This window comes from Montipora capricornis, unplaced genomic scaffold, assembly GCF_036669925.1.
Source record: "Montipora capricornis isolate CH-2021 unplaced genomic scaffold, ASM3666992v2 scaffold_167, whole genome shotgun sequence".
Taxonomy (NCBI): domain Eukaryota; kingdom Metazoa; phylum Cnidaria; class Anthozoa; order Scleractinia; family Acroporidae; genus Montipora; species Montipora capricornis.
In genome coordinates this window covers 15,001-30,000 of record NW_027179928.1, presented here as the reverse complement: position 1 = coordinate 30,000, position 15,000 = coordinate 15,001, and the positions used below count along the sequence as shown (strand labels likewise).

The 15,000-nt window shown below is 42.9% G+C and overlaps 3 protein-coding genes and 1 pseudogene across 3 annotated transcripts in view; 3 read left to right on the top strand and 1 right to left on the bottom strand.

Moving 5' to 3' along the window:
- LOC138034766 (uncharacterized) overlaps positions 1 to 851 on the top strand; it is a 13,011-nt gene extending 12,160 nt beyond the window's left edge. Inside the window, exon 9 of the mRNA XM_068881878.1 lies at positions 1 to 851. This exon is cut by the window's left edge and continues 125 nt beyond it. Within this exon, the coding sequence (XP_068737979.1) occupies positions 1 to 223 (223 nt within the window). The 3' untranslated portion in view covers positions 224 to 851.
- Positions 852 to 1,788: 937 nt separating this feature from the next.
- Positions 1,789 to 2,667, top strand: LOC138034768 (craniofacial development protein 2-like). Its single transcript, XM_068881880.1, has one exon. The coding sequence runs from the start codon at positions 1,789 to 1,791 to the stop codon at positions 2,665 to 2,667; it is 879 nt and encodes a 292-aa protein (XP_068737981.1).
- A 102-nt stretch (positions 2,668 to 2,769) lies between these two features.
- Positions 2,770 to 3,300, top strand: LOC138034767 (uncharacterized). The gene has a single exon (XM_068881879.1). It carries the CDS (start codon positions 2,770 to 2,772, stop codon positions 3,298 to 3,300), a length of 531 nt encoding a protein of 176 aa, XP_068737980.1.
- Positions 3,301 to 7,787: 4,487 nt separating this feature from the next.
- LOC138034765 (uncharacterized) lies at positions 7,788 to 10,739 on the bottom strand (annotated as a pseudogene).
- Positions 10,740 to 15,000: the final 4,261 nt, after the last annotated feature.

Sequence of the window (15,000 nt, the reverse complement as noted above, 5' to 3'; positions counted from 1 at the left end):
GACAGTCAGAGCACCTGAAGGGGGCCCTTCCTTCAGACATCTGCCCTTCAAATACGACAAGGGAAGCAATGGATTTGTGGCTCAGTTTGGATCCATGAAGGAGACCATAAACTTTACGACACTGAAAGAACTTGTAAGTCATTTCCAGCTTACACCGATTGAGTTCGAAGAAGATTCACCCGATGTGGTGTTGACCGTTCCTTGGAATAAAACCGAGGTTTGAAAAAAATCTGGTTCTCGTATTCCTGAATTAATTGAACTACTGCGCTGGACGATTTCGTTGAAATATATTCAAAACGAGACAAAAATGGATTAATTAATTTAGGGAACAACAACGCAAAATTTGAAGCACGAGCTACGATGTTCTATTTCACGCGTGCCAATCGCAATACAACTGGTAATTGCGCAAATTTTGAAGGGCGACGGAATAAGGCTTTTTTTCTAATTTAGCAACTTCCCCTCGAAGAGATTATTCAATTAGTTCATTCAATCCAAGGAAACCGCTATGCTCGGCATAACTGAGTAGTTCGAGTTTTAGAAACACTCAACGGGAAAATTATAATAATGTAATGAAGCATGGTTTAATAAAGAAACTTGGCTAAGAATTTCTCTTTAAATAGTGACTTTGCACCGTAAGATAGATGTAAAATTCTTTAAGTTATAAATGTAAGAATATCCCAAGAATATTTGAAGTCAGGTCTCAACTTCATATTATTTTCCCTTGTTTCAGTTTTGTGATGGTTTTTTAATTTGTAATTAAAGGTTTGAAATAGTTCTAATAACAAATAAGTGCCTGGTGAGTCGAGTAAGTTAATATTTCATGGAAGTAGATGTAAATTGCAAAGAGACAATAAAATCATTTGACTCTAAGACAAATCGAGAATGGTTATTTTTTTTTTTTCATTAAGGTTAAAGGGCAAAAAGTGTATATTACGTCCGTGTCATCACGAAAGAGTACCATACCAATTAGAGCAATACTCACTGCTTGCAAACATTTTTTGATATTGACATTCACCTACAACTCAGAAAAAAATACCACTACCTGCTACGACTGACAATTAATCACTGCTTGCTACCTTATGACATTACATGACAATAAAGATAGCTCTGTCCTTCCACGGCATTTCGTTATAGTCAGGAGCAGATCCAGGATTTTTCTCAGAAGGGATGCACCACTAAAAAATTACTTAACTGACGGGTGACGTAAACAGATTTTCAAAGCGAACAACGAAGATGAAGGCTTATATTTGCGGAATACTACTTATCAGAAATACTGTTGCTTTTCGGGCCTTATTAACTTGATCAAAAACAATAAACAAACTGCGGTGATAAACATGTTAAAGCGCATTTTAAGTTGACGTTTCGTATGATTCAACATACATCTTCAGACGGTTGAACAAATTTTAAACAATTACATGTGTCAGACTTCACCTTGGGCTGACACCTTGTCGTGGTGAGCTTGAGTGTCTCAAGGACCCAAACAGCTGCGCCGGCGGGGACTTTGGTCAGAACAGCCCCTGGTCCTCCAGGTTGGGGGTTGGGCGGCGGGCTGATAACCCGCTCCCGGAAAAAGAAGCATATTACTGAAACCAAAACTAGAATTACCACTGCGCCCTATTGGGAAGCAGGGGTACAGGATGCTAACTCCCGGTTGGAGCAACGTGCGAAGCAAAGAATGACGCATAAGCCGCCGATGAAATTGCTGTCGCCAAAAGCGTGTGTGAAGATCGGGCAATGGAATGTAAGGACGTTGTTTGAGACTGGGAAGTTTGCCCAGGTGATAAAGACATGCAGAGATATGGTATTAGTATTCTGGGAGTAAGTGAAATGAGATGGAACTCTTGTGGGAGGTTGAGGATAGCTACACGAGAAACTGTGCTGTACTCAGGAATGGATGAAGGTGAAAATCATGAGAGAGGAATTGGCTTCATTCTGTCTAAAGAAGCTGCACAATGCCTGCTAGAATGGGAACCAGTGTCTGAGAGGATAATCAGAGTCAGGTTCAACTCAAGATGGCAGCAGGTCACCATCTTGCAATGCTATGCCCCAACAAATGAGGCAACTGAGGAGGTGAAGGACAACTTTTACCACGAGCTACAGATGGTTTTGGAGCAGGTGCCATGCAGAGATGTGAAGATTGTCATGGGAGATATGAATGCTAGGGTAGGGATGGACAATACAGGCAGAGAGGAGGTGATGGGTAAGCATGGGGCAAGAGCTGAGATGAATGATAATGGTGAGAGGTGGGCGGACTTCTGTCAGGCAAATGAACTGGTAATCGGTGGAACGCTGTTCCCCCATAAGGAGTGTCATAAGAGGACATGGAGGTCTCCTGACGGTGTTATTGGGAACCAGATCGACCACCTGGCATTTATTAGGAGATGGAGGAGCTCACTGCAGGACGTTCGCGTGTTGCGTGGGGCAGACGTTGGGTCGGACCACCATCTGTTGATGGCAAAAGTCAGGCTAAAGATTGCCAAAGCGAGAAAAGGGGAAAGTGGCCGAGTGCATTTCGAGGTCATGAAGCTGAAAGACTTGGAGGTGGGGAATGCTTTCAAGCTAGCGCTGCACAACAGATTTGAGGGTCTGCAGCGGCTGATGGAGGAGGAGGAGCTGTCAGTGGATGATGAATGGAGGATGATCGAACAAGGTTACGTGAAGACATGAGAGCAGGTGCTGAGTAGGGCAAAGACAAACAGGAAGGAGTGGATCAGCAAGGAGACTTGGGAGATTATCGAGCAGCAAAAGGTGGCGAAAAACATGACGAACATGGCCAGAACAAGAAAGCAGAAGAGAGATGCATACCAAAGGTACCAAGAGCTGAAGAGGGAGGTGAAGAGGAGGTGTAGGAGAGACAGGACGGTGTATGTGGAATCAGAAGCTGAGAGAGCTAAGGAGGCTGGAAAGAGAAGTGATGCAAGGACTTTGTACGAGATCACCAGAAAGCTCAGTGGGAGGTTCCAGAATACATGTAAGCCAGTGAGAAATGAGGTAGGCGTGTTGCTCAGGTCAGCAAAAGAGGAGATTCACCGGTGGAGGGAGCACTTTCAAACAGTGCTTAACCACGAAGAGCCGCTCAGCCCGCCAGAGGTGGAGCCAAATGACGAGCTTAACATCAGGACAGGTCGCATCACACGTATTGAAATCAAGAATGCTATAAAGAAGTTAAAAAATGGGAAGGCTGCAGGTTGTGACAATATACCACCAGAGGCAATTAAGGCGGGAGGGGACACGTCAGAGAAGGTTCTTTTGGACCTCTGCAACAGGATATGGTGGGAGGAGAAGTTACCAGAGGAGTAGAAGAAGGGTCTACTAATCAAGCTGCCCCAGAAAGGTAATCTGAGCTACTGTAAAAACTGGCGTGGCATCATGTTGCTGAACATGGCTAATAGGGTATTTAACAGAGTGCTCCTGGAGCGCATCAAGATCGCGCTGGATGAAAAATTGAGAAAGGAACAGGCGGGCTTCCGATCTGGCCGAAATTGTACGGATCAAATAGCAACGCTGCAGATTATTGCGGAGCAGAGCATCGAGTGGCAGTCCTCCTTGTATATAAACTTTATAGATTTCGAAAAGGCCTTCGATAGTATCAGCAGAGAGGTTTTGTGGACGCTGCTGCGGCACAAGGGGATGCCTGACAAGGTGGTCACCATCATAAGAGCTCTCTATGAAGGTTTTCTTCCGCACAGGTGGTACACAATGGACAGAGGACCCAACCATTGAATATGAGGACTGGGGTAAGACAAGGGTGCCTGCTATCTCCCCTGTTGTTTCTGGTCGCCCTGGATTGGGTGACGAGGACAGCCTTTGACAGGAAGAGAGGCATTCAGTGGACCTTTACGACATCCTTAGAAGACCTTGTCTTTGCCGATGATCTTGCCCTACTGTCGCACAGAATACAGGATATGAGGGATAAGACACGGGCCTTGGAGGTACAAGGTGCGAAGGTAAGCCTGAAGATCAATGCCACCAAGACAAAGTTGATGCGTATTGGTACCAAACGTGGCGATGGTGTGTCGGTTGCAGGGGGGCGGATTCAGGAAATGGATGAGTTCACATACCTGGGGAGCATTGTAAGCAAGAAGGGAGGCACTGACGAGGACATTCAGGCACGAATTGGAAAGGCAAGGCAGGCATTTGCGATGCTGAGACCAATATGGCGAACCACAGCACTAACAACCAAGACCAAGCTGAGAGTCTTTGGGTCAAATGTGAAGGCGGTGCTCTTGTATGGTTCTGAAACTTGGAAGCTGACTAAGGGATTGGAGCAGAAATTGCAGGTGTTCATCAATAAGAGCCGGAGGAACATCTTGTGGATATGGTGGCCTAGAAAAAGCAGCAACAAGGAGCTTTGGAGACAAACAGGGCAGCGTCCGATAGAGCAAGACATAAGACAAAGAGCTTGGGGATGGATCGGCCACACGTTGAGGAGACCAGATGGGCATGTAGTCAAGAGGGCACTGGAGTGGAACCCACAGGGGAAGCGAAAGAGAGGGAGACCCCGGCACACCTGGCGGCGTACGAGAGTGGAAGAGTTGGAGAGGAAACATCTCACGTGGAATAAGGCAAAGGGCACTGCACAAAATAGGGTTAGGTGGCGCGCTCTAGTTGAGGACCTATGTTCCACTAGGAACGAAGGGGAATAAGTAAGTACATGTGTCAGACTGAGAAGACTAGTAATTAGAAATCGGCAGGTCATCTGCGGGGGTGAGCATCTCCGGCATCCCTCCCCTACATCCCCCCCCCCCCCCCATGATTGTTGACTTTTGCCCGATTTTTTTATTAGCCAATATCAAAAATACCATAATACTTCTTGTTTGTCCCTCCAAAATTTTGCACAAGCATTGTTTCCAGTTTCTCTTGGGACCATTTTAAGTCTCAAAAGCGAATAAAAGCGATGCATATGCAAATCTTTTGAGGGACAAACAAAGAGTATTATGGTACTTTTGATATTGGCTAATTGCTGCGAGCGACGCGAGCAACGACAGTAATCTTGACTAAAATTCTGTGGGAAATGCACACCATTTTCACATTCACGAGTATCGCAATGCCTCGGCATGTTTGTATGTAGGATCGTGACGTGTAGTAGTGAGTTAGAACAATGCATCATAGGATTTTGAGGTGGCTTGCCTATACCTTCGGCCGTTAAGATGCTCACCACTGTACCCCCGTCGGTGTCTTCGCCCTCTTCACTAGACCCACAACTATCGCTGGGCCAGAGGTCTTGCAAATCGGTAACGTACGTTCAAAAACGTTTCAGTTCCTGTGCCTGACACATTTACCATGGCACCTTGCCCAATACCTCATCTGAGCTTCTTCTTTTCGAGTGATTGCATTGGTTGCAGTGGGTTTAGGGAAGTCGATTCCTGCTAGTGAAGCCGTTATGGTATTAGAGGTAGGGATGTTGTAGGTAGGAAGCTTTGAGATTCAAAACCAAGGCTGTCACGTTAGCATCAGGAAGGTCACTCTCACATAGCAGTGGCTAAGAAGACAAGAAGACCAGATGAAATATTTAATATCGGGAAATTTGTTCAGAACTAATCTGACCTTATAACCTCTGTAATACAATTTCCATTCCCAATGATCAAATTCGATTTTCCGCCCGAAAAATCAGGTCAATCCCAGTTCTCATTTTACCCTTTCATGACCCTCTAATTACTCTTCAGCAGCGATATTCTACTGGAGACTTAAATAAATAATTGTTGTTAAATAATTTAACAATCTATATACAACTAAAATTAAGAAAAAATATATATGTAATATGTATATACAGTTAATTATCTGATCTTTCCAGTTGCTTCAGAGATTATTGCTTCGCTAACATCAACATTAAACTCCTGCCTGGGTGCTCTTGAACCTCTTATGCATACCACAGCTGATGGTCTTAGCAGGTTGAAGGAGAGTTTGGCTCTGAGCTAGCCAATCACAGTGCTGTAGCTCATGTGTTTGTTCTCAGAGACTTTGTGCACGAGCTCAGCTAAGAAGCGCTCAGCTTCCCTCCCACTTCCGTCATAGGGTGTAAACACGAGGGGGCTGAAGGAGCCATGCTCAACCTCAATGATGCGCTGATTGTAGTGCCTCTTTTTTTCATTCTCGTTGGAAGTGAATGCGGTTTCAAGTCTTTGGTTTAGGTGGCTCTTTGCAAATGGGTTAAAAATCCTTACATCAAAAAATGCATGTTGCCCCTTTGCCAAAACCCTCGCGCACTAACATTCAGGCGGGCTTCATCTGATGAGTTGATACTGCTAGTTAGAATTTCTCCGGTAAGGGTCTACAGATGTGGTTCGTCCTCGACATCATGGCATACATCCTGGAGCAGCGATGCGAACAAATCTCGCTCTTCGTCATGCCCCCTATGGACAAACCCACCTTTCATACACGACATCGCATGATCGACATCGAATCTCTTGCCACATGGACATACAGACGGGAGGTACTTCGGTGTCCAACGGTAACTTAAAATTAGTGAATCGTAGAATTCCCTCTTGTTTAGGTTATAGTTTTCTGCCTTCAGTGGTACTGTAGTGAACCAACTAGAGGCGCCTTTCAGTATAGCTACAATTAGGTCATTTTCCCTCAGTTGTTCAGGGCTCGTCTTCGAAGTTGCTCTAGGATGACTTCACTGTGTTCCTCCCTTGCCTTTATGATGTCTCGTTTTGAGTACTTGAGTAGGTCGCAGTCCACCTGTGCTGTGCTATCTTGATTGTTGATATGCTCTATCAGCTGTTATGTGGCTGCTCTGGATCTTGAAAACTCGGAGTCCGCAGTAGCAGAGAAGATGGGAATGGCTAAGCCGCCTTTCTTTGCAGGTAATGATAGCAGAAGTGGTTCGTCAGCAGAGCATATATGGCCATGTGTTATTGCAGGGATAAACACTTGATCCAGTTGTTCGAGGTGTTGCTTGATGTTGGGCAATGTTCTAATATAGTAAGTCAGTATGTGTTTGAACCCGCTCACAAACGCAGCATAAGCAACTTGTGGTTCTGTCTTTGCTATCTTCGACAGTACTTTCAGCTGTTCACACCACGAGCTGACTAGCTCCTCAGCGTATTTGCCACTGCCACTCTCGCCGCCAATAAAACCACCAAGATATTTTCTTCCTTCTGTTGTTATGTTAATGTTGGTTCCCTCAAATACCTCTCGTGCACATACTTCGGTGTGTGGCTTAACAACTAGCCATCACTTTGCTGCATTTGGAGTACATCCTAGCTTGGGAACGTAGAGCACTATGTTGTCCCACAAGCGTCGCAGAGTAATCAGGTCCCCAGCACCACCGCAAATCATCTGCAAAGGGTACATGCTTCATTGATACATCGGTTTCGGTTGCAGGAGGTTTTATCAGTTTATTAAAAGGGGAGTTATGCCTACTGCATAAACTGGCATTGCAAGGGGATCACCCTGTGTAGTCCCTTCTGATGATGAAATTTCGGTTCCGCCGAAAACAAGTAAACGGGAGGGTACACTGTAACAGTTCCTAATATAGATGGCGATTGGTGGGCATACGTAGGAGATATTGTGGAGAAGAACCCTCCGATTGAGTGAATTAAAGGCGTTGTCTGCATCCACCAGGAGCAGTGCATGAGTAGCCTGTTCGTCAAAAATATCACTCATAGCATGCACAGCCCTTCACATCCACCTGCTTGACCAGCACAGAGTTGCAAATTTCCAGCAGAGCTCATGATGTCTGGTTTGATCACTGAAAGTGTGGCTTATCCAATGATCCTTCGTAGTACCTCACCGACACCGATTGGTCTGGCACCTGGGTTCTTGTCTAATGGGATCAACCGTCAAGCTGTATACGCCTCCAGGTTTGTGTAGAATCTGCCATTTTTAACAGCGACCTCAGTTTCAACAGTGCTGATTTTTCGTGCAAATGTAGTTACAGCAGCCCCAAGATTGTGACCAGCTGCCCCAAAGTTCTTAGACACCAGGATTCGTCTCCACCCATCTGCGTCTAGACCCAAGGGCCCACTAGATCCCTTTGTCCGTAATGCTGAATTTGCTATGGTAGATTCTGTAATGCTTTCAAACATCACAGGGTCAACAAATGGTGGTTGGCCATCCATCAACAAAGAAGAGTCAGCTTCGCTTGCCTCTGGGTGTTTCTGAATCAGCTCATCTAATGTGCTTTGGGATAGAGGGAGCACCCCTTTGCTAATCTGTTGGTGTAACAGCTTCAAAGCTGCATTTATCTTCCCTTCAAGCACAAGCTTAGCAAATGTTTTCGATAATCTTTCATCGCTCTTTCCCTTGTGATTTGTAGGCAATTTGGCCTGGATTGTACTGGCCTCCCCTAATAATACATCTAGATCACCCTGCTCCCACTTTGGAAGGCGTCTTGACAAACACTGGGAGTGTTCCTTTGCTGTTGACTTGAAGCTTCTGAAGAAGTAGGGCAGGCATTATCATGATAACTTTCAGAGCAATGTCCTTGTGATCGGTTGCATCGAGGTTCCAAAACTCTATCCACTTTGTTGTTTCGAAGACAAATTTATTACCAGCCGCTCCATGGGCAATTTAAATACGTTTCGCCTCCAATAAACAGTTTTTCCGTATATGTTATCGATCACTTGATGGATATTGTCTTTGGTATAATCCCCCCATCTTTTCGGTTGTGTTGGAGTTGGTCGATTCCCTGTGTCGATATTGCTACTATCTTGGGGTTGTTCATGCTCTACCATCCACTGTGATGCCGACTCCACGTTTGAATATCTCCTTCTGCAGCTGCTAAGATGGATATTCCTACCATGACTGGTGGAGAACGCTCGTGAACAAAGGTTGCATTGAAACGTAGCACCCGGCAATTGTCGAATTTGAGTACCTTCTCGATCGAAATGCATAACTTTTATAAACTTAACGTTTCGTATGTTACAACATAAGTGATTATTATTCAGTTACAGATAAATTTAAATTCCAAAATACAACTGTTAGAACTTCTTTTTTCTTAACTGTTTGTACAGGAAAAAAGAAAAAAAAGGGAAAAAAAGGAAAAAAGAAGTTCTTATCGCTCTACCTTTCTTAGGTCATCACAGCAAACACCTCACAAAACGGCTGAGGTCTTGTATAAACAAATTCTATGGTATTTTCAACGTCACAATAGTTTTTCAGAACACCCGAAGAATCAAGTCTTTTTTCCCTTACAAAGATAAACTAGCTCCTTCCTTCAGGTCAAAAGTAGTGTACAGACCAAACTGCTCTACATAGGAAAAACGAAACATCGATTACGTGACAGAAAAACAGAACATTTTAAAGCTCTAACTACAAATTGTCACGAATCTGCAATTGCTGATCATGGTTTCTTAACCAACCATAGGATTAAGTGGGATCATTTTGAAATATTAGCAACTGGTTGATCAGACATGTATTGCAAAATTAAAGAGTCTCTGTTGATCCGTGATCTTAAGCCAGCCTTAAATGAAAACGTTGGCAGTGAGAAACTTTATCTCTATTATTAGGATATTCTTGTCGTTTTATGTCAATCAATTTCGTTAGTTTTCAGTCCGTACAGTTGTATTTTTGAATTTAAATTTATCTGTTGAGGTAAAAATTACCGGGTAAAATGCGCAACGTTTCGACCGAACTTCGGTCATTATCAAGCTTAAAAGTGAAGATAAAATTTTTGCATACACATAAATATAAAACTATTAAGTAAAAGTATGTAAAGTATGAAAATGTACAAAAGGGGGTGTTAAAAACATGCTAGAATAAAAATGGATTCAAACACTTTCGCACGAATTGAGTCTGACTGTACATTCAGGCTTGATCTCAGTTCATTAATTAAAATAAAAGCATTTCATAAATGAGACAGTCAAACTTGCTCTTGCACTTTTTTAAGATGGTAAAATTCCTCGTAAGGTCATTGGGCACATAGGAATATTCCACACGGAAATGCTTTCCAATGGAGGAAGACGCATTCTTGTGTTCGTCAACGCGTTGATGCAAATGCCGCCGTGTGTAACCAACATAACCTGTATCACACAGGTCACATTTAAACTGATAAACAAGGGATTGTTGGTTGACAATGGGAGGCTTGACTTCGCGCGGTTTCAGATGCTGTTTGATCTTGTGGCTAACAAACACGGGCCGGACGGTCACTTGAATTTTCTGGCTCAGATCTCTAAGTTGTGCTCTTACAATATCGGCTGAAGACTGGTCCTTAAATGGCAGAACCACGGGAACCGCTTTTAATTCGTTGTTAACAGCTGGTAACTCGAGAACAGGTTGATCAGAAGCTTTGACTGCAATAAAGCGCGAGATGGTGGAATTAATTAACCTGTCTGGATAGCTAAGACGAGAAAACACCATTTTGAGCCGATCACATTCATCGGAAAAGTATGACCAGTTAGATGAGAGGCGGAAGGCACGATCAAGCATAGTTCTCTTATAAGCCGCGCTTGTAGCGATCATCAACATGACTCTTGTAATGCAGCAAAAGGCAGGCCAGTGTTGGTAGGTTTGACATACACTTTGGTTTGAATTTGTGTAGATTTGTTACGGAGCTATGTGCCCAGAAACGGAAGCATTCCATTATTCTCAATCTCCATAGTGAACTTAACCGAGGGGTGGCAGTGGTTAAGAGTCTCGAGGAATTCATTAGCTGATGCTATATTTGGCACAATAGTTAACGTGTCATCCACATATCTCCTGTAGTATGCGGGCATCTTGCCATCGCGCTCGAGCGTTTCTTCTATGCTGCACATAAAAACGTTCGCCATTAAGGGTCCAAGCGGAGAGCTCATAGCGACACCATCTGTCTGCTCATAGAGTTGACCGTTGAACAGAAAAAGTTGTTCCTTCGTTGCGCCTCTTAGGAGATCAACCAGGTCTTGCTTACTGAGGTTGAGGCCGTGCGTTACATTGAACCAATCGTTCATAAAAGCTTTATCCGCAAGAATATGTATTGTCTCTTCCAGTGGTACATTGGTGAATAATGAAGAGACATCGAAAGAAACGAGCATATCGCCACTATTGATTGTCAGTCCATGGTCTTCATTGACGAATTCAAAGGTATCAGTAATTGTGTATTGGTTGATAGAAAGAGGTTTGAGCTTGTCGTCTAGCCATTTCTCCAGAGCAAAGTTGTACGTGTTAGTAGCGGACAAAATAGGTCGCATGGCTAGTTGTTGCTTATGTGTTTGGGCAATCCGTAAAGGTGTGCTAACCTGGAACCCGATGGGCGAACAGAGTCTACAACCTCAGCAGGGAGGATTCGGCGAACAAGTGATTCTAGTTCCTTTTCTTTCCGTAGCAGAGGGTGATAGTGTTTCACCCTTGCTTATTCTGTAACTGAATAATAATTACTTCTGATGATGTATGTTGTAACATACGAAACGTTAAGTTTATAAAAGTTAAGCATTTCAAGCAAATGTTTGTAACCGCTGTTTGTGTTTTATTCCTATTGAAACTAAAATGGCCCAAGTCAAAGAATTTTTCTCGATCGAGTTGTTGCCACTGCATTTTCTCTTCAATATAGCAACTAAATACGGCAAAAAAGCTAATTCACTTGATCAGGACATTCAAAGCCACTCAGAAGTGCAATAAAGGGCACTAGGGCATACACTAGGGCATACATGTACGGGCTAGGTCCACTTGTTGCACGCCAGGGAACTTTGTCACATAAACATCGACATGTTGCGTTGAAAATGTTCAAGGTGGTGCGTGCGTGTAGCCAGCACGTTCAAAACATGTTGCAACATCATGCAATGTTGCGTTGATATGTTCAAGCGTTTGGCCAGGCCTTAATGGCCTTTTCCGTCTTGCAGAAGGTTTGGATCAAGGACACTGGGGCGAGGAAGGGAAAACTCGCGAAGGTACATGGGCCACCTTTACAGACAGATAACGAAATCGACGATATCAAGTACACAATTAAAGTGCCCATAACCTAATTTTTCTCACTTAGTCATCTGAATCTACACATATCTCATAGACGTTTCCCCCCCAAAAAAATTGCGATTTTCCCAAAACGCGATTTGAAAATGAAATTAGAAAACGTTAGAATTTGCTGCCATTTTGGCTTACCATTCGCCTTAGTCTTCTATCGATTCTTCCCGGTCACAATACTGCTGTGACGTAGATTAAGGAACACGTGACTTCAAGTGAAAAAGGAATAGCGATATAAACAGTATAGTAAGGAATAATTCCCTTGAAAATGCCTAAACGATGCGTAACCACTCGATGTAACAACACAGCTGATCCTAAAAAAAGAATAAGTATACGTAGGAATCCTTCGACTCGCAAAACGTAATACCTCAAAAAAGAAGGAAAAATGGCTGCAGATTTTGTCTTGGTAAAAAGAAACCCGGTAAAACTTCTTCACTGTGCTAGATTCACTTCAAAGAGTATGACTTTCAGTATTGTATGGACAGCAAAACGAAAAGATCGTTGAAGGCGGATGAGATTCGCTCACAGGAACAGACATAAGGGTAGCGTTGACTTTAATTGCCTCGCGAGACCTTCCTTATCCTCTTGCTCTTTTCTGTAAATTTGTAGCCATTCCTCGTCTGCTAATGGTTCTTCCACGTAGGGTTCCGTGTAGTTCTGGGTTTCAGTGCTAGCGCTGGCTGACTCGTCGAGATCGGCAACTACTCGCCTCAAATTCTTTTTTATAAATCGCCAGTTTATTCACTTCCAGATTCAGAGGCACTTTCCTTGATGATAAATATAGGCATGATTGATTTTTTTGTTTACTGAAAAATACCAAAAACGATCGATGAGCGATACCTTGGTGTTGATTAGTAAGAAAAGATAAGACCCACGCCAACAAGCATTCCTGAATCTACGTCACAGCGAGCCCGTGAGGTCCTGACCACCGGAAGGGGTTTACCAAATAAAAGTAGGATTGAAAAAATCGTAGAAAATTCGCCTCTCGCTGGAATTGAAAAATTCTTTCGCCAAAGTTCATTTCTTAATATGGACTTTCAAATAGGAAAATAAAACTTTTTACGTTATCGGCACTTTAAGGAATCTTGCCTAACGAAGGGACAATTCTATCAAGTCCTACTTTGCTTAAATTTGCATAGCAACGAGAATTAACCGTTGGTACAATCAAAACAGCCTACTTTTGTTGTTTGTAACCTTACAGATTCTTATTTCAGTCGTGTGTATATGGATGCTATGCGTCTAGACATTCTTTAAAAAAACCTACATTTAAAAGTAATGGAGCTTAACATATCTCTCAGGGCGCTTTCCTTTTGACAAAACTGACCGGCCAGAAGAATGCAAGGGATTATTTTGCAAGTATTTCTAAAAATAGGCCTTTTTCGATATATTCATAAAATTCAGCTGGATAGTGAGGCAGTTAGGACAAAGACAAAGGAAAGTGGATGATATTTAAATACTTTTCATTCCTACATGTTTCTATTGTTTTTGTCCACACTGCCTCACTCAAGCTGAATATTTGATATTTCGAAAATGGCCTATTGTTGCATTTTCTTTGCAACCTGACAGGTCTGGCCGGCCAGGCAGTTCTGGTTAAAGGAAAGCGCCCTTAGACAAAAGTCACAAACCGGGCTCGAGGCAAGCCTCTGCACAGGCTCTTGGTTCAGAAGTTTCTTTTGAAAAGGAAAACCTCGTTGACAGAGTGATATTTTGTAGGCTTAATGACTTGAAGGGCGATAAATTCACACGCCGTGCTCGGGAAAGCGGTAAGGACGAAAAAAGGAATGGTTTTGATCGTCTAAGGCAAATAGCCTTAATGCGTGATAACGTCTGGGTAGCTGATTTCACCACCAAGCCTCGAATTCGAAAATCAAACTTTTAAATTTTATCACATACGGGGCAAAATTACTGAATGCTGACTGGCTGAGACGGAGAGCATTTTTTCTTAATCACGAGGGCACTTTTGGTAATCAAGAAGGCATGATTACTTGATCCTGATTGGTTAACAGTTGCTTATCCAGAGCAAGCGAAGTTACAAGAGAATCTTCTTCCAGATTCTGACTCTAATAGATTTAAATAGCTTTTTGTCCACATGTAAAATACAGTTTAATTAAATTAAACAATATTTCTGTGGACAGAACCGATTTGTCGAATTGAACTTCAACCAAATGAAAGCATGTTAAGGTGATTGTCATTTGTCGCGGCATTGAACGGGCTTCCCTTGATAATTTTGCCCTCTGCCCTCGTGCAATTAAGGATTAATTTCACTTGCATTTTCAAAGTTGGCTTCTTTTTTTCAGCTTTTACGATTTTTGCGAACAATTTTTGCAGCTGCATGCAAACCTGGACATAATGAGAAACTTATTTCTTTTACTTTCCAACCGCCGGTGTTGACTCCTGAACCAGTAAACCGTACGAATAAAATAATGATCAAGTTTTGAACAATATATGTTAAAAGCCAAACACACACGAGTGGCAACAATAAAAAATACAATCTGGTTTATTGTGCCATGGTAGGCCTCAATAACTAATAATTTGCCAACAGTCATATAATTAGAGATCATAAATTAGCAAGTTTCTAACTCATGAGAAAAGATGCGTATATCAAAAAGATAATCGGAGGTTTAAAAAATCCTGCCAAGACTCCCTCCAAATACATGGAGGGTGGGTGGGGGGGGGGGGGGGGTTAACATAAAACATGCCTACAAAACAAAACAAAAATACAAAGGACAAGCGGCATAAAACACTGATTTACCTTACCTAGCTATATTTATTCGTACTTCATGCAAAAATAAACCAAAACTTCGGATTCGAAAAGTTAAAACTTCAAACGCACACGTCAAATAGAGAGAATTCTGCGTGCATTAATCTGAGGGTCTCAATGAGGAGGATGGGGGGGGGGGGGGCGCTGGTAGCTTTTACGGCTAACGGTTAAATAATTTTCCATTTCCCTCAGTTTCACGGCGAACGGTTATCTTTTTTCCATCACGGTTAACTTATGTGAAATCAAGGAAACATCCCTTGTATTAGTTACTATACCAGTGGGGTCTCAGTAGACACATTAAATGGTTTCAGTCACTCGCTATTTTGTGTTGTTCAAACGTCAAACCTTGCCCAGGCCTT

What these genes read in the sequence shown, in the direction of transcription:
- LOC138034768 (XM_068881880.1), top strand. Translation starts at nt 1,789, where the DNA reads ATGCAGAGATATGGTATTAGTATTCTGGGAGTAAGTGAAATGAGATGG.
- LOC138034767 (XM_068881879.1), top strand. Translation starts at nt 2,770, where the DNA reads ATGGCCAGAACAAGAAAGCAGAAGAGAGATGCATACCAAAGGTACCAA.